Here is a 19103-nt window from a genome sequence, read left to right on the forward strand (position 1 = left end):
TGGTGTATCGTATACTTTTAGGAAACTGTACATCATAATATCATTCAGGCACTCGATGCTGACACCAACATGATATGCTACGCTCCAGCAGAACACTGGCAGGAAGTGTCGAAATTTTTTATACCAGTTGCCGCGATTAGTGCAACTGGACGGACCGGCTGCATGCGGATTCTGTGATCCGTTAGTACCGTAAGCTAGATGGTAACATGCACCCAGACGGCACTTGCCAACCAGCGCTAAACCTTGCAAAGAACATTGCTATGTACCACCGGGTCCATTACGATACTAAACTGAACAGTCTTTCTACATTGTGCAAATAGCTAAACCCATTTGCTACGATTCGAAAGTTAATAGAGCACAGTTGGATCACAACCCAACAGCGAACGCCAAAAGACTTTAACGGTCACCCACATCGCTGCTATCGGTTGGCGTCAGACCGTCGTATCGTTCACACTCGAGAACGAGAAACTGTAGAGAACTTCCTCGTTTACCATGGTGCGGTTGTTGTAGCTGGTAGTCAGTCAACCACTGACCACAGTCGCAGAAAAGGTCAATGAAAAACGGTACAACGATCTTGCAACCAGTAAAGAACCCGCCGCAATAATTTAGTTTTACCATCGAACGAAATCACCTAGTGGTATAGATAGCCATGAGATTGCAATGCAATCCACATCAGAACTCCTAAAGCCCATGTTATAGATATGCACAGCCTAAAAAATGACTCTATTCTTGCATGTTTTTAAATAACATTGTACAACACATATAGGAATCCTTTTTGGTTATAGCATTTTCATAACCAGTTTATATAATGGGTAAAATTTGGTAAATTTCGTTTATTTTTAAAATTTTATTTGAGAAAACTATTAAGAAAAATTGCATTACAGTAAGTATACAGCGTAACGCAGGATGGACTCTGTTAGTTCATGAACTACTAAATACATTTTATAGTAAAGATCCAACCATGGAAGTCATTAGGCTGGGCTTAAGTTAATTGATTAAACCTAGTCAAACCCATCACTCACCCAAAGGTTGGCTTTCGATCGAGCCATGTCATACTCGGGTTAGCTTGGGTTCGTTTTGGCCATTACTAAGCTCTAGCGGTGGAAAATCATTAGCATAATTTCAAAACAAACAGGGTCCCCACACCCAGGGGCGTTTGCAGATCCCCAAAATGTCGTTGAGCGCAATGCAAATAACCAAATCTCCCGAGCTCTTCGAAGCGACAAAGGGTAACATGCAGCGTGGGACCTCCGAAACCCAATATCGAAAGGATGCCCGATTAGAATTGATGGGTTTAACTCGACAGGTTCGGGCAAACTGGATCTAGCGACATACAACGTACAAGGACGAACACAAAAAGTCACTGTCTAATGAATATTTTAATCTTTTCTCAAAACATTCAATCGGCATTCGTGTGATGATGATTTGGTTTTGAATTTAAATTGATTCGTTTTCACGGTTTCGAACGATTTCCAATCCAGTTGTTGAACCCAATCTCGAAGCGAAGAGGAAAACGCATGATGCAAGAGCCAGGAATGCCAGGAGCGTCCATGCACATTTCAATAATCGGTTCTGGCAGCATAAAACTCGCATTAATATCGAATTGTTTGATTGTGTTTGTGTGTCTACGGCCCTACACCATTTCCCGATGCTGCTGCACCTACTGCGACACTTCATATAGAAGGACATAGTTTTCGACAACAATCGTAGCTGCACGTGCCCGGACGTTAGTTGATCCAATCGGCTGTACACTCTGGCCGATCGGTTAGGTTGGATTTAGCAATTAACGAGCCATAATTAGATTTTAAATATATAATACATACCCCGGCATGCCAGCCTGGCCATCAGCTGCAGGTGCATTACGTGCGTACCGATGATGCAGGCGAAAGCACGGTCCGATTTACCGGGATAATAATAAAATTCAATAAATTCTCAGTCAATTGCTTCCGCCGAATCCATCATAAGCGAGCAGCCCGCCGTCAAAAACGGTATAACAAGACCCAACATGACCGGAACACACATAACAGACTTCCGGCGCCCCACCACAGTGTCCTCTTTGGATATTGTGCAGGTGCACGATGCACACGCCCTGTTGGATCATGTTTTGGTCGCCAAAGCGCCACATCACCACCTTTGCCGTCATCATCGTTCGGACCCTCATCAGTCACTTCGTGTTCGGGTTTCTAGCATGTCGCAACAGTCCACCCCGGTGGCGAGCTTAATTGAATACGGTCGGATGATCAGAGATGAGCCGCAGATTCAGTAGCACAAATTGTGTTTTTTTTTCACTTGTTTGTCAGGATCGTTCCAATTTAATATGTAATATAGCTAAAACATATGGTTTTATTTACAGTTCAGTATCGTTTAACAGATTACTCTAAATAGTTTCATTTATTTACTAAATACTTAACACATGTAAAACACTGACACAAAGGAAAATCTCCAATTTAAGAACTGCTTATGGAATATTTGCAACTTGAAAATAAAGAAATCATAAACATTATTTAAAGACAGTTGAACATACTATTGCTGATTTCTGTAGTTACTGGCGTGGATTCATTTTGGAAGCATGGGATATGGTCATGTACGTATACAGTCCAGGCTACCCTCATTGTGCGAGGAAAACTGTTTTTACTATACATTCCCTATTCGTTGATACAGCTGAAAACGGTATCAACTGTTGAAAATACTGAGTAATGTCTTTTGGTTTCTGTGGAAATACTCCACCCTTGGATCAAACACCAATAGAGGAAAGCAGCAAGAAAACACGTGTTGTCTCTTTGAAAGTCCAGTAACAACAATTTATTTCATACAGTTTAAGTTACGTTGACAGCCAAATGCAGTGCTGCCAACTTTAGTTCTTTTCTGCCCAAGGTTTATACGCAGAGGTATTCACCCATTTCCAACACTCCTCCTGGGTGAGTACCAACCTTACTACTTTGCAAGTCCTACTTTCGTTAGGAATACATTCAACTTCGTCGGTCCTACTGGTTTAGTGAGGCTATCTGCTATCATCTCCTCACTTGGACAATATTTCAATTCTATAGTATTTCGTTCGCATAACTCGCGGATGAAGTGTCTTCTTGTATCTATATGTTTTACCCTATCACTACAGCGCTCTGTTGTGGCGAAGCTTAGACACCCCATGTTATCTTCAAACAAAACTGTCGGTTTCTTTTCTGGCATCCCTAGCTCCTCTAATAGCCGTCGAAGCCAAATTGCTTCCTGACAAGCCAAAGATAACGCATTGTATTCGGCTTCTAAGGACGAAAGGGCAACCGAATCTTGGCCCTTACTGATCCAGCTGACGGGACCATCTCCATAGAAGAATATAAAACCAGTAGTAGAACGGCGAGTACGTCGGTCGCCGGCCCAATCCGAATCAGAAAATCCTAACAGTTTCCATTCTTTCTGTGATCCATAACTTAGCTTGTAGTCTTTCGTTCCTTTCAAGTATTGTAACACGCGCTTTGCCGCACTCCAGTCACTGTTGTTAGGCTGACTGGCTTTGCGTCCCCTGTACAGTGTTATGTCTTCGAACGGTTTGCTTCCTTCATTTTCCGCTGTGTACCCTGGATCCATTGGAGTTTTTACTGGATGGCAATTCTCCATGTTGAACTTTCGAAGTAATAACTCTATATACGATGTCAGTCGCAAAGAATAACAGCTATCTTTCTTCTCAATCTCATACCCAAGAAATTGGCGAATTTGACCTAGTGAAGCTATCTCAAACCTATCTTGAAGATTTTTGAAAACTTCATCGATTACTTCCTCGTTGGAACTGCCTATGATTAAGTCATCCACATAAACTAACAGGTATACAACGATCCTCCCATGACGTAAATAAAGACACGGGTCTGATTCACACGCCTTGAAGCCTAGATCCAGCAGCACTGCATGTAACGCCTTATTCCAGCATCTAGCCGACTGACGCAGGCCATAGATGCTCTTACGCAGTCTGCAGACCATGTGATCTTTCCCCTTTTTGGAATATCCGGGAGGTTGAGACATGTACAGCTCCTCTTCAACTGTTCCATTAAGATACGCCGTTTTAAAATCAAACTGCTTCAACAGCAAATTCTCCTTGCTTGCCACTGCCAGCAGCACACGCAACGTCGCCAGTCGGGTGACCGGCGCGTAGACCTCGCTGAAGTCGATTCCAAACGACTGTGTGTATCCCTTTGCAACGATACGAGCCTTGTGCCTCACTATCTCCCCAGCTTCGTTCCGCTTTAGCTTGAAGACCCACTTCACTCCGATTACTTTCTTTCCAGGAGGTAATGGCACTAACTCCCACGTTTTGTTAACCTCGTGAGCCGCCATTTCCTCATCCATTGCGTTTCTCCAAGCAGTTACCTGGATTGCGTCTCTGTAATCGACTGGCTCTTCGTCTATAGTGGCTTGTCCCACCACATAATCTCCATAACGTTCAGGCAAAATGCCTCTGGTGCGCCTGTTCGCTCTAGTCAATATCGGTTGTTCTTCAGGTTCACTTTGTTCATTCTCTTCGAACGTATTCTCTGCATCTTCTTGCTCTGACGCACTCTGTTGTGACAGGGTCCCTTCATTCTTGTTGTCATATTCAAACGAAAGATCTTCGTCACTCTCTAACACGGGATCATTCAAAGTATGTCGCTCCTCCTGTTTTATTAGGTTCTTTGTTGCTGCCTTTTCCCCACAACGGTCTTCGTATTCTACGAATTCTGCATCACGACTGATCGTGATACGGTTGGTTTCGACATCCAGAAACCGGTAGCCTTTGTGGCACCCAGAATACCCTACAAACACAAGTTTCTTTGATCGCGGATCAAGTTTCTTGCGTTTGTTATCCGGGATTCTAACATACGCTTGGCATCCAAAGACTCTAAGATTTGAAAGGTTCGGTTTGTTACCTGTCCACAACTCGTGTGGCGTTTTATCAACTGCCCTCGATGGTAGTCTATTCTGAATAAACGTGGCTGTCAGGATTGCTTCACCCCAGTAGATTTTGGGAAGACCTGCATCCAACAGCATGCACCTTGCCATCTCTTGTAGAGACCGGTTCTTTCTTTCTGCAACCCCGTTTGATTGCGGAGAGTATGGAGTTGAGAACTGTTGCTGAATGCCCTCCGATCTGCAAAACTGCTTTAGCTTTTCTCCCACGTATTCTCCTCCTCCATCCGAACGCAGTATACAGGGTTTCCTGCCGAAGATATTTTCAACCCATCGAATATACTCCACAATCTTGCCATGTGCTTCATCCTTTGTCTTTAGGAGAAACACCACGCAAAAACGCGAAAAATCGTCTATGAGCGAGATGAAGTATCTATTACCGCCTGGCGTCGGACGCTCCATAGGACCACAGAGATCCGTGTGTATGATGTCCATTGGTCGCTTGGATTTCCGCTCTAGGACCTGCGGAAAAGGCTTCCGCACCAGCTTTCCCAGCATGCAACACTCACACACCATCCGCTCTCGGCAGTCTGTCATTCTTACTCCGTCAACTAGCCCTTTCTTCACCATCGTGTTCACAGCCTGCATGTCACGGTGTCCCATTCGCCGGTGCCACGTGTGTTGGCAGTCTACACCATGATAACGCGTTGCTGTCATACACGATTCCACCACCTTTAGCTTATACTGGTTGCCGACTAATATACCAACAGCTACGGTAGTATTTTGTGCTTTTATTTCGCAACCTTTTCTTCCGAATACTACAGAGAAACCCTTTGCTGCGAGCTTTCTTACAGATATAAGCCCACCTTCTAGCGCTGGAACTAACAACACGTTTTCCAGTGTGATGGCCACACGTTGACCATTGGCGTTCATGCCTACAATCACACCGCTCCCAATTCCGGTCGATTTTGTTTTCGTTCCATCTGCTAGAGTCACATCACCCAAAGGTTCTCTTTTAAATTCGGCGAAAAACTCAGGGTCATTCGTCATGTGACAGGTACAACCACTGTCAATCGTCCATGCGCCCGGTATGACGTCACCCGCTATGAAGCACACAGCTCCAATAACCGCCGCCTGCTTCTCCTCCGACGAGCGTTCGCCTTCCATTTGAACCTGTTTCGCTTTCGGCTTGAAACTCTTTTCACTGCCGGATTGCGCCAGAAATTTGCGGCAGTTTTTCTTTAAGTGTCCAGGTTTCTGGCAAAAGAAGCACTTCCTTTGCTCGCTCCGTTCTGTCACTTTCAACACCATTTCTTTTTCTGAGAGGTCATTAGAATTGGAACGTTTCTGGAACTCGTCCCGCAACCGCGCAGTTACCAGATCTAATGTTAGATCCTCCTGCGGCCGATTCTCTAATGCCGTAACGAAACTGCTGTACGACGGTGGGAGACTGCGTAGCATCATAATTATGCGCAGCAGTTCGCTGAGCTCTACCCCGGCGTTGTCGAGGCGCTCAAACAAGTCCTCAAATTCTTCGAGGTGCTTCTCCACGTTACCGCCTTCACACAGGTTTTTGGAACATATCTTTTGAAGCAACATTACCTGATTACCAATGGTGGCTTTTTCGTGGTAAGCCTGCAGGTTGCGCCACATGTCACGAGCCGTCTTGCTTTTCTTTATAAAGCGAAGTTGACTATCTTCAACAAGAAGGGAAATCGTCGCTCGCGCCTTGACGTCTTTCTTTTTCCAGTCTGCGTAATCATCATCATTTTCTTCCGGCTTCGGTAATTCTATCATGTCCCACAATTCCTCGCGTTCCAGCAAGGACTGCATGCGGAACCTCCATGTTTGATAATTACCGTTCCCGAGCTTCGCAAATGTTGCCTTCCAACCGTCCGCCATTGTTACTTTTTCTTTACACCGTTTCTCTTCAGGAATACCACAAATGCACTTCCTGGAAAACCTTGTCCTCAACCAAAAACTTTAACACACGCTCCGAAGCACTGGGGCTGGGCCCATAACCTGTTGAAAAATACTGAGTAATGTCTTTTGGTTTCTGTGGAAATACTCCACCCTTGGATCAAACACCAATAGAGGAAAGCAGCAAGAAAACACGTGTTGTCTCTTTGAAAGTCCAGTAACAACAATTTATTTCATACAGTTTAAGTTACGTTGACAGCCAAATGCAGTGCTGCCAACTTTAGTTCTTTTCTGCCCAAGGTTTATACGCAGAGGTATTCACCCATTTCCAACATCAACATCCACCCTTCATCTGTTGCCTTAATCGTCGGCGTAGCCCTGATGTTCCAGTCTTTATAAACTTTTTCTTTCATACCACGTTCCTCCATCCTAACCCGTAATTCTATCCGAAACGCCAGTGAACGAAAAGTCGAGGCAGAATGATCACCATAACAAGATGTTATTGTTTTACGCTTCCATTTTCATCAGTTTGCCTGCACGACGAGTTTCCTTGTTTCCAAACAGGAACGACTTCCCAGTGGCTATGACAGTACTTTTTGTGATCAGATAACGAACAAAAAAGTCCTAGTCAGAGTGCGGGTAATGGATGTTCTACCGAACCGGAAAAGTAAGAAGACAAAAACTTTCAATGATTTCAGTCAAGTTAGTCCCGAAATTATTTATTTTTATGGCCCATTCTGTTCAATAAAACATAAAATCAATAGAAGGGAACCTACGCCGGGGCGAGTGTTGCGTCGCGTTTCGTTCGCCGTAGCCACAAACTTTGCGATTGGTTATTTTGAACGTCTGGACTGGCTGCTCGTACGTGCTACATTGACCATACTATTCTGGGGCATTAAGCATCCCGACTTCCACCCGCAAAGAAAACCATCCGAAACGAAAGCTTATTTCACTTATCTCCAAAAAGGCAAAAAAAACAAACTGTTTTCTTCTAGCGCAACCATGAAAGGATGTCTATAAAACTCAGATCCATCACAGCGTGCACACAATAAACCAACCCCCAAACCCCCTCCTCCCTCTCCATAATTCGTGGTGGGAGGGCAACAAAAAACAACAACAACAACAACAACAGAGAGCGATCACAAAGCAATGATTTGGATGAGAATTCGGGATTCAGTCGTAAAGCTCCGAACCGATACAATCGACGACGGTCATCGCAATGCCTTTCGTTCTTCGGCCACCAACGGCAACAGTGACGGCATAGACAGAATACGTCCCCGATGCTGTTTTCTATAACAAACTGGTCAGCACCAAGGGGAACTTAGCTGTCCGGAATATCGCCCGCACAACACCATTAACCACGATGCAGTTTTAACGATGTGGTTTGATAGGCATCGAGCCGAACAAGTTTTTATACCAATAATGTACTTTTACGACATCCGCAGGTTTTATACAAACTTTTCCAGTATAAGGACTCTTTTCCACCTGACTTAGCGTTGGACTTTTCTAACATTTCACCATGTGCACATCTTTTGTTGAGATTTGAGTCTCACTGCGTATTAGTGCGGACATAAAATAATAAATGTAACGTAAAAAAGTTTATCGTATAAGCATCAGTCAACGAAGCAATCATAACAGAAGCAACCGATAAGCCTTTTAGACACATCAAGCACTAAGGTTGAGGTTTTTCGGACAATTTAAAACAAATATAGATACTCCATTACTTTGATCCAATCACGAGTTTTTTTTTATTATTTTCAGACACATTTTCTATTTCGTTTCGAGGATCTTACGTTTCGCAAATGAGTATTTCAAAAATCATCCTTACATGCGGTTACGAAGACCTCACATTTTCCACACTACCGGTTGAGTTTCTTGCCAACTTTCGACTAACACTTTATCCCTGCCAATGATTTTATGAACCCTCATTTAGAACGAAAACGAATTTCTTGCTGTTGTACAGTTTACTATTTTTCCTTTCATAGATTTAGATTTTTTTTTCTGAATGCAAAGATTTGTTTCAGTTTTTATCATTTTTGTTAATTTTTTTTTTTTTCATTTTCCTGCTGTTTATATCCTCTCAGAGTATAGGTGTTTATCCTTCATAATATCAACATTCTACGCTCCGCGGTCTTACTCAAGCATACTGCTTTTTACTCTCAACATACAACGTTTTATACTTGCTTCTACTTTTGCTTCATTTCTTTGCCGCTCTCTTCGTACAAATTAATTCTAAAAATATAAATTACTTATCGTCGCCTGCTCAAACCTCTTGCGCTTTACTATAACATCTGCGCAGATATCACTGCACGCCGATTTTGACAGCCTATCGCATCTGTAATTTTAGTTTAGTTTCTCTGATTTCACAGCCGTGTTTTATCATTCCACTTACACACTTTAAAAATGAAAATTTTCTTAAAACCTTTTTTCATTTCTTGATCGTACCCAGTACGTGTTGGCTATTGATTATCCATCTCATTACTTGTTTCATTATTGCTTCTTCTTTAATAGGATTTTTTAGCATTTTACCGCTTAATGCATTCTAACTAGGACTTCATACCTATGGGCGAGATTCAATCAAGCTTTAGTTTCCCTCATTCAAGTATACGAGCTATAGGAAAAAGCAATCGTTTTGTAACGCAATGGCACGTAATACGTACTGTGAACCGTCCTACATTGAGGAACTGCGGGAACTCTTAAACTCAAGGACATCATCTGATCGGTTATTTGCCTAGATTCTCATATTAACTGGTTACTTATTTGGATCCGGCAAATCGCGCACAATTGGAACGATCACTCATTATTGTAAGTATTGCTTCTAAGCTTGGAATCACTCATTTTATGGGACCTTTCCAGTACGTAAAAGTCCGTTTTTAATATTACTCTCTTGAAGGATGGCACACCAATACCTTATTACAGTTATGTCAACGAGATCATTCAATGATGCGTTTCCCGAGCTATCCGTTGTGTGCCTATTTGTATTAAGTTTTTGTTTTTTTCTTTTACGTTTCAAAGCACCATTGCAGTGGAATCGTTGTGCACATACACGACAACAGCGGCATGCAACTATGCACTTTGACATCATTCATTTTCTCAGACTCACGGAGACATCCATTATAACATTGACTGCTCTAGAAGGACTTACAATACCGCTTTTGACTACAAATGACGGTAGCGCCTTAGGTGTTTCTTGATCGGAAATTACTAGGATATCTCGATGATATGATTATCGTCAATCTTTGAAGAGTGATAAATGCGATGCTTCACACTAAACTATGCCGTTTCTGTACACGTAGGCTCTCAGTTGATCGCACTTGGTTGTACATTCAAATGCACGTCTACTGTGCCTTTGATTGCTCCAGGGAATCATCAGTCTTTTATATATGTTTTGTGGTTGCTTTTTAGGTATTACTCTACTTTCTTGCGATAGGGCTCTTGTGAACTGGAAAGAATTGAACACACACTCGAGGGGCATAAGAAGAAGGTCTTTTAAAGCCAACAATTATCACGACGTCATCGATAGCGTTGAAGTAACCGGAGTGAACAGAGGTTCACCAAACAGAACACTTAAATCCTTGGTATCTTTAAGCATTCGACAAGAGGCAGCGAATGTACATTTGATCTGTTCGAAAACTTCGCCATCAAAAACTGAGCGTGCTGTATTGGTAAGGTCAAAAGGCTCTGCAAGAAAAAAAAACAACAAAATAACAGTTGACCGTTTCAGGTGGGGCGGCCACTACCTCATACTCTTACCTTCGATACACAGATGTTTCCATTGATGAGGATCATTCTTATAACTTTTTGCCATTCGACACTCTTCTATCGGTATAATCGATGCCATACGAACCGAGATAGCATAATGTGCATAACTAGTGGTGAGACATACAAACGTCGTGTATATTGCACGTCCAGAATGAAAATCATAAATAAAACTTACTCAAAGTCCTTATAGTACTCCAGAAAATGCAGCAACAGTTCGCCAAGCGTCTCCTTGTTATCGGTTTGGTATGGTTCGATGGACTCGATCATTTCAATGCTATTGATGTCGATGATTTTCTTTTGGAAATACAGTTGTGTTCATTAATACGCGTTTGTTCCTTCATACTTCGTATGTTGATAGTTCTTACCATAAACTTTTCGGGATGCATAGAATGTAGACACGGCAAAACCGACGGTTTAACCCCGTATTGAAGAAAGTGTATTACCATCAATACTAGTGAGTAGCTGGATATTGTCATGTTTTTTGCATCATTTATGTTGTGATGCTGAGCCCACAGTTTTACCACCAACACCAACGGCCTAACACGCCAGTCCACTGTAAGTAATGAAGCAGCAATAATCGTTCGGAAAATAAATCGAAAACGCACGAAAGTTCTGCTATCGAGCATGACTTACTCTGTGAATAACAATGCAGCAGATGAGTATTCCTTATACCCACACAGTTGTTGTAGTTCAAATCGACCTCAATCCCGTTATTGCTGTCCTGGAATCGAAGGATCGGAACTTTCGCTTGGATCAAGCAAAACTTGTCAAAAGTCGATGACGCCAAGCTCACAAAAAAGTTTTTAACCAGTGTCAAGTTCTGCAACGCTTCGTTACGAGCATCATAGTAGCCTGGGCCTGTGTATCGCGATACGAGGCACATATCTACGTCGGAGTTGTCGGCACCAAAGCCAGAAATTGTACTCCCAACCAGATAGAGCCCATACTTGGGGAAACCCTGTTTGATGCAAATGTACAAGTCTCGCCACAATTGCATCTTTTGGAGGTATTTTTCTGCCGTTTGCTGTGCACCGCAAAACTTTTCCCAAATCCCTTCGGAAAGCCTATCCCACACGGAACCGTTCGAGAGCCGACCGGGTGGTATTTTGAGTTCTATATCGTTGGCACGCAAAATAAACCGATCAGCGGGCGTATACTGAAAATCCGTTGGCAATGAAGTGCGATGGACGTAGTTCATTGGCAGTTGATTGCTTTTACGAACACCATTGTTACCATGCTGTCCCTGTCCTTTATTGTGACCAGAATAACACGCAACAGCAGGACGGAATTGCTCCTGAATCATGGCTGGTGAAGTTCGACCCGATTGACTGCTGAAATGGAGTATGAGAAAAATTAAAACAGTAATATATTACCCGGTGAAATATCAGGGACATATAATTATAATTCTCTTTTTACCGTTTTCTCGGATGTCCGCTCTGCATCGACTGACCATCGTTGGGCGGCACCGATGACGCAGGAAGCGAAGAGGAACTGGAACGTAATGCCATTTCCAATGAAGAACTACTCCCGAAGCTAACTGTCGACGAATGACTTCCAGTAAACTTTTTCGAATGTTGGTTGTGATTATTGGCATTGTTACTGGCAAACAGTTCTCCGAAAATAGGAACGGATTGTGTGCCAGAGGAGGATCGTAGCGTTCCCGTCGGTGATCCGATAGGAGAACTTGCCTCACCGGCACTTCTGACGCTACCATATGCTGTGAGATTCTGATGCGACCCGTGATAGCTATGGCTGCGAACGATTAGCTCGCTCAAAGCGGCTGGAGAAGCACGTAACGAAGACGGTATCGAAGGAATGAAATCATTTGAGTGTGGATTGGTAGCAGAAGACGATATGCCCGAGGTCGACGATGACGATCGATACACTTGACCACAGCTTATCTGACCATACTTTGAGTAGCGATCTGTTCCATCATGGAAATCAGAATAGTGCGACGAATCAGAGTCGTATTCATGGATGCTAGCGTTCGTACACTCAAGAAGTTGTGTTTGCGATATCGTCGACGATATTACCGAGGATTCTGTCGATGGAATTGACACCATAGACGAAGAAGAAGAAGAACGAGGTACATCGCATAGTTCCTTCAGTTCAAATTCTTCATCATCAGGCAATACCGACTTTTCTTGAATTTGCGATGCGACATCTACATCTATACCACATGGCATAATATCATCCTCTGGATCGGCCATTGTGCAAAGTTTATCTTGGTCTCCTGTATGATTTATATCCATGTCCAATGAGTCTTTTGACTTGGGACTTGATGGGGCGCGATGTATCGAACTTGAACTTTCGGCTTCTTGCTCTTTTTTACCAACTCCCCTTGCATCTTCGCCGAATGCTGGTGGCAAAACAGCACCATGTCCTCGATCATACCCTCGCACGTACACCAGATTGCGATGCAAATGTTGCTGTTTGTGATGCTGCTGTGGTATTGATTGTTGCTGCTGATGCGACATAGCCACGTGATCATAATATTGACCGTGCCCTCCTCCAACTGAGTGATGATTATGATAATGTTGGTAATATTTGCGGTAACCATATCCATTACTTTGTACTTTGTTTAAATGCTTCCCACTACTAGTCAGCGCCGTACCCATTTTTCCTTTCGAACCATTAGAATTCCAGGACGTCTTTTTGCCATTTCTTACACCTTCATCGCGATACGAAACGCCTCCACCATGTACTAGGTAGTTCAGATGATTTCCACGGATGGCAGATAAGTTCCGATTGTGGTACTGGTAGTTATTATTTTGGTGGTAACTATTTATATGGACCTGGTATTGTTGATGATTGTTCTGATACATGGGATGCTGTTGGTTAACTCCTTGTTGTGGTGGCTGTTGCTGCTGCTGCTGATGTTGTATATCACCGTTCCGATTGTAGCCATAAGAAGAATGCTCTATGATCTGACTGCAGCTATTGATTCCATTTTGCATTTCTCCAGTGCCCAGTACGGGATAGTTTTGATAATATTTTGGTTCATTCAGTACACTGGTGCTTCCATTACCACCACTTTGGGGAGACAAAAGACATGCAACTTCTTCACTTCCGTACGCGCCTGAAGAATGATTAATATAGGACTGATGCTGTTGTTGCTGATGTTGCTGCTGCTGCTGCTGCTGCTGCTGATGTTGCTGCTGCTGATGCTGCTGCTGTTGTTGTGTCACAGCATGATGAAGTTGTATATTGTTTCCATGTCCAATGTTAGAATTCTGTTGATGCAGCATGTGGTTATTATGGTAGTGCTGCATTATTTGCTGTTGAAATTGTGGAGTAAAATTGTAGTTCACTTGAGAAGAAGAAGAAGAAGATGACCCGATCGTATCACTGGGGATTGATACCTTCTGTCCTACGTCCCGTAAGAAATCAAACGAGTATTGATGCACTGACCCATTACTGTTCTGTTGAGCAGAATTATTGTGGTCCAAGTATTGATGATACGGTTGCTCGTGGAGATGTATGTATGACGGATGATGGTGTGATGGCTGCTGATTAGGATGAATCGTTAACAATGCCCTAGGTGAAAAGCTTTGACTATTAGCAATATGATGTTCCGATCGATGGGATGAATCTTTTTGCTTTCCATTTATTGTCCTAGGCATGCCGTCTAAGAATTTCGATGTTTTTTCCATCACCTGTCCAGCTGCCGCCGTCATTTTGTTTATCGGGAGCCCTTTTGACGACCCATTTTGCGACTGACGATGATTCCAACCCCATCCTGCTCCCGGCACTCTTGCTTTCGAATGACTATTTTTGTGACAATTTCCTCTGGAACTAACGGAGGCTCCCGATGACACGGATGAATACAGGACGGCTTCTTTTGTACAATCGTTGTCCTCAGCTAACGTCCCAGTGTCAGATGAACAATTGGATGAGGATTCAAGCATGCTGTGGCCAGATAGATCATCAGCAAGAGCACTACCTTGAGAAATTACATTTTCACATGCATTGCTGGTAAAACTTTCCAAATCCTTGGTATCAATAAAAAGAAACGATACAAAAAAAAAGATTATAATGAATTGTCTCTTAACAAACTTCTATTATATCCCCGGTACTTACCTTCTTTTCATGGATCCTTTCCTCATCATATGTACTGCTTGGGACCATTTTCTCCACGATCTCTTTATGTTTTGATTTATTGTGTTTTATATCCTGAGCCTTCTTTTTCATTGTCGAGCTATTATTCCCACGTGGTTCCGGAATCTGGGTGGGTTGCTCTTTTATGAATGTGGTGGCATGATTCGGGTCTTCAGCTCCGGGTGTCGCTTCACTCGATTGTGGCTTGGTTTGGTTTTGCGTAATGCTTTTGGGCATATAAGATGAATTTTCCTGCACGATTGTAACAGGTCTTCCTGGTAGCAGCTCTGCCTCGGGCTTATCTAAACCACTAGGTGCTATCTTAACGTTCCATGACTTTAAACTATTTAGAATTTGTTGTTGGTTTTGCTTTTTCCGATTCGAAGAATTGTTGTAACATTTTTTGCTTTTACTTGTGCCGTACATGATTGGCATATTCCCCAACTGGTGAACAGCAGATTTTGATTTAAGTTGCGTTTTGCAAACTTCACCTTCCTGTATGCCGTGGTTTACGGATTCTAAAACCGATGCCGGGGCTGAGACATACGAGCTACACATGGCTTCCATACAGGTATCGGCTGAATTTGTATCCGCCATTGAAAGCATCAAGTTTACCAATCGCCTTATTGTTAATAGTATTGCACTTACGATAGAGCCTACCCAAAAGCGAGGCGGCTTTTAAATAATATTAGCAAAAGTACATTGAATAAATATTAATAAATAAGATCGCCTTCCAAATCCTCGTTATCACTAGTCGCCTTTTTTGTATATGATCTTCGACATTCGTGTTTCAGAGACCTTTCTGCTCGAATGAAACTGTTACAATGTCCTGAAATAAGAAGTAACAGTAAGTTCTGGTTATTGGAAGAATTGGAATGCAAAATTTCAGCATGCATTATTCTGAATGAAAAGTCGTAAGTAAGAACCATTCTACTCAGCCGAATGAAATCTTCGTAATGGATGTCCGTAACAAGTAGAATTTTACCTTCCGTCGGCCGTGGGCTTCGATACAGCTCGTGGACAAATGGCCTCATAGCAATAGCACACTTTTGTTTGCTATGCTTAATTCATTAAATTTGTTGCTAATGTTCTTTCACCATTCTGGAAACACTCCTTCTGTGATACACTATACTGCCGCAAGCTTTTCTGTCATTTTTCACTACTTTTGCCTTTTTCTTACGAAAAATCACATTTTTATGTTTGAGTCTTTCTTAGAGTAATGGCTTCACCATAATATCGTAGGAATAAATACGGTGAACTAAAAAAGCGCTATAGTCTACCAGCTGGCAAGAACACTGCTGACCGACCAAATTCAATGCTATGGCGACTAATGCTCCCAGCAAAGGATTCAAGCTTATGCCGTCAAATCCACCGGGGATATCGAAACCATTGGAAACCACACCAGAAATCTAACCGGATAGTCCGTCTCCAAGCACATATTTTTATTATACTTTCATCATTCGACAGAATGCACAACGTAAGAACTTCTGTTGCACGAGAACTAACTGAATTCAATGTGAATCGTTCGCTTGCCGAGCCCTAACAAAATGTACGGCACATGTACAAATCCTTCGTAGTGCATAAGTTTTCCATTCGCAATCTTTCTTCCACATCCCGCCTTCTTCGTGCTATTCAATCCCAAAAAAGCCAAGCATACCAGAGCACAAAAGAGAAGGCATCGCTAGCGGACTGTCAACATATGTTTTAAGCAAGGTTCATACAGATCACCCATCGCGTTTTGCAAATAATAAACCAAATAGTTTACATAAGTGGCATATTATGTAAGTTATAACTCAAGTACCACAGTGAAATAAATGTACAACAATAAACTTAGCTCTCATTATTTCGTTAATTATAATGTAGAAATGAGGAAATCGATCAGCAAGCAGCACTGTTCATGAAGTGACAGTTATCATGTAAACATTACATTGCTGCCGAGATTGGTAAACAAAATCCAAAGTAAAGAACTGGAAATCCTGTTGGGTTGATACGAGAATAATTTTCTTGTGCTTTCCTGCTGTTGGTTGGAAAAAAGAGAATCAGTGCTTGCTGAGAAATAGTAATTGCGTTACAATATCAATAATTGTTGTTCTTATGGAGCAACAGTGTGGTGAGAATCTAACAGAATCAAGCGATATCGCAAAAAGTATGACTTACGAGACTGCGATAAAAATGAATGGACTATCACTGTCTCAGGCAGGAGAGAAACCGAAAATTATATATTTGGATCGAATTTGTAGAACATGTCTGGTAGAAAAGGAAAAGGATCAGTTAAAGGACCTGTTCGCACAAAGTCTAGCTGAAGCAATCATGAACTGCTCCGGAGTTTCAGTAAGAATGCGTACTTCTGCAATTTTCTGAATGTACATCACCGGTTTGTTTTATTTCAGATTTCAGAATCGGATGGTCTGCCATGTCATATCTGCATAGATTGCTGCATTGAAGTAGAAAGGTGTTTCAACTTCCGACAAATGAGTGAACAATCGGATGCCACCATAAGATCTTTGATAGAAAAATCAGTTATCATAAAGCAGGACAGTGAGACAAAGTATGAAGTATTAAATGTAGTCCTCACTGATTCGGACGGCAACACCGAAACTTCGGCCGTAGTCGTTCCAATCGAGGAGCTGCGCTTCCAACTAGTAAATACAAGTAACACTCCAATTGAACATCCTTTTCCCGAGTCGATCAGTAGTCCCATAGCAGAATCGTACACATTAAGCTCTGCTCCCTTGGATGGCACCATTTCTGATGAAAAAAAATCTCACCCAAATAGCCCTGAAGAGGACTGTTCATTACAGCTCAATCCTAGTGATCTACTGAATGAGCCTCCTCCTACTCCTCCACCCGGAAACAGCTTGGCCATGAAATACAGTATAAGCACAGCGCCAGTGAGGGATTCAAGAGAATCAGTAATTTATAAAAATCTAAAACAGGAACTCTCTGAATTCATAGGAAATAGTTGTGGAGCAATATCGAAAGAAACTGCATTGGTTGATGATAATGAAGACGATGAAATCATTAACGTGGACTATCTGAAAGATGCCTTAACAGAAGAATATATTCAGAACATGGAACATCAGTTAGCATCCTCCGTTTCCGCTGCTACTGAGGAGGAGATGGAACAGGAACATTTGAACAATTTGATACACGCATCAATGGAAGCAGAGGCACCGCACTACTCTCAGAAAAACTGGGACCTCCATCCAGAAAACACGCTACATTGTAACGTCTGTGATATACAGTTTACAGAACGCCGGCTTTATCGCAAACACGTCAAACGAAAGCATTCCGAGGTAATAATAATGCCACGATTCTGGGATTTGAAAGTTATTTTCTTGACGATTTACTTTTTAGAAACGATTCGAGTGCAACCACTGCCCAAAGAAGTTTGCAGAAAAATCGCTACTAAAGAATCATATGCTTCGTCATACTGGCGAGAAGACGCACATTTGTGATGTGTGCAAGGCACGTTTTTACGAAAAATCGCTGTTAAATGTCCACATGCGACGGCATACCGGAACGAAACCGTATGCGTGTGACAAGTGTGATAAAAGTTTTACAACTCGCAGCATCTTAACGACCCATCAGAAGGTGCATAATGATCCACGTCCGTACTTGTGTAGCGTTTGTGAGAAATCATTCAAACTATCCTGGCAGCTTAAAGCACATGAGCGAATACACACCAACGAAAAGCCTTTTGAATGTCCGTACTGCCCAAAACGCTTCAATCAAAACGGTAACCTAGTGGTGCACATCCGGACGCACTCCGGAGAGAAACCGTTCAAGTGCAAGCTCTGCGATAAGGCTTATCCTAGTCAGGGCGAATTAAGGGTTCGTATCAAAGTCCATTGGAGGTTAGTTGTTAGAGGAAACACTCTAAATTTTAACATTGTCTTTGCAGGGACATATGAGGCAGCATACTGGAGAGAAAAAGGCGAAAAAGGTTTTATGTAATGTTTGTAACAAAGCTTTTCCTGCGAACCACGACCTAGCCATCCATATGCGCACCCACACAAAGGAAAAGCCGTTTGCCTGTAACGTTTGTGAGAAAAGATTTATGCTACACGTGCATCTTACTGTGCACATGCGATCCCACACAGGCGAAAAGCCATTTGCTTGCACATTGTGCGAAAAGGGTAATAGATACGGAAACTTCCGATAAGAAGAAACAGGACTAATACTGATATGAAATTCGTATTTCTATTTCCAGCTTTTCCCACCAGCTATCAATTAAAAATGCACAACTATGTACATACGGGCGAGAAAAACTATGCGTGCGACGTCTGCAATCGAAAGTTCAGCAGTTCAGCTAACCGAAACACGCACCGGAAAACGCATGATCGAAAAATTTCCTGACAAAAGTATATGTTCGTAGGTTAAGTGGATCTCCTTTTAATTGTAGCTTCGTTGATGAATATTATTTCCATATTTGCGGTAATCTGTTCCAC

General features: G+C 42.4%; 2 protein-coding genes across 4 annotated transcripts; one reads left to right on the forward strand and one right to left on the reverse strand.

The window, feature by feature from the left end:
- Nucleotides 1–10222: 10222 nt before the first annotated feature.
- LOC131289539 (poly(A) RNA polymerase gld-2 homolog B-like) lies at nucleotides 10223–16208 on the reverse strand. 3 transcript variants are annotated; one of them, XM_058318820.1, is made up of 9 exons: nucleotides 15638–16208; nucleotides 14635–15481; nucleotides 13917–14546; nucleotides 11971–13832; nucleotides 11188–11885; nucleotides 10920–11107; nucleotides 10730–10848; nucleotides 10546–10661; nucleotides 10223–10473 (listed from the first exon to the last, which is right to left on the reverse strand). In XM_058318820.1, the coding sequence occupies exons 2-9, from the start codon at nucleotides 15256–15258 to the stop codon at nucleotides 10298–10300; spliced, it is 4413 nt and encodes a 1470-aa protein (XP_058174803.1). In that variant the 5' UTR covers nucleotides 15259–15481; nucleotides 15638–16208; the 3' UTR covers nucleotides 10223–10297. The 3 variants fall into 3 exon arrangements, with proteins under 3 accessions (XP_058174803.1, XP_058174802.1, XP_058174801.1); XM_058318819.1 differs by having other exon boundaries at nucleotides 11188–11882; nucleotides 11971–14546; XM_058318818.1 differs by having other exon boundaries at nucleotides 11971–14546.
- Nucleotides 16209–16807: 599 nt separating this feature from the next.
- On the forward strand, nucleotides 16808–19065 carry LOC131288551 (zinc finger protein ZFP2-like). Its single transcript, XM_058317692.1, has 5 exons — nucleotides 16808–16983; nucleotides 17043–17948; nucleotides 18010–18486; nucleotides 18557–18791; nucleotides 18866–19065. The coding sequence occupies exons 1-5, from the start codon at nucleotides 16825–16827 to the stop codon at nucleotides 19009–19011; spliced, it is 1923 nt and encodes a 640-aa protein (XP_058173675.1). The 5' UTR covers nucleotides 16808–16824; the 3' UTR covers nucleotides 19012–19065.
- Nucleotides 19066–19103: the final 38 nt, after the last annotated feature.

Source organism: Anopheles ziemanni, chromosome 3, assembly GCF_943734765.1.
Source record: "Anopheles ziemanni chromosome 3, idAnoZiCoDA_A2_x.2, whole genome shotgun sequence".
NCBI lineage: Eukaryota > Metazoa > Arthropoda > Insecta > Diptera > Culicidae > Anopheles > Anopheles ziemanni.

Bases quoted from the DNA above. Each gene is read 5' to 3' on its own strand.
- LOC131289539 (XM_058318818.1), bottom strand. From the start codon at position 15,258: ATGCTTTCAATGGCGGATACAAATTCAGCCGATACCTGTATGGAAGCC. The intron at 11,108-11,187 runs GTAAGTCATGCT...CATTACTTACAG, and splicing joins GCTGCATTGTTATTCACAGA to TGGACTGGCGTGTTAGGCCG. The intron at 10,849-10,919 runs GTAAGAACTATC...TATTTCCAAAAG, and splicing joins TGCATCCCGAAAAGTTTATG to AAAATCATCGACATCAATAG.
- LOC131288551 (XM_058317692.1), top strand. From the start codon at position 16,825: ATGAATGGACTATCACTGTCTCAGGCAGGAGAGAAACCGAAAATTATA. The intron at 16,984-17,042 runs GTAAGAATGCGT...GTTTTATTTCAG, and splicing joins TGAACTGCTCCGGAGTTTCA to ATTTCAGAATCGGATGGTCT. The intron at 17,949-18,009 runs GTAATAATAATG...TTTACTTTTTAG, and splicing joins TCAAACGAAAGCATTCCGAG to AAACGATTCGAGTGCAACCA.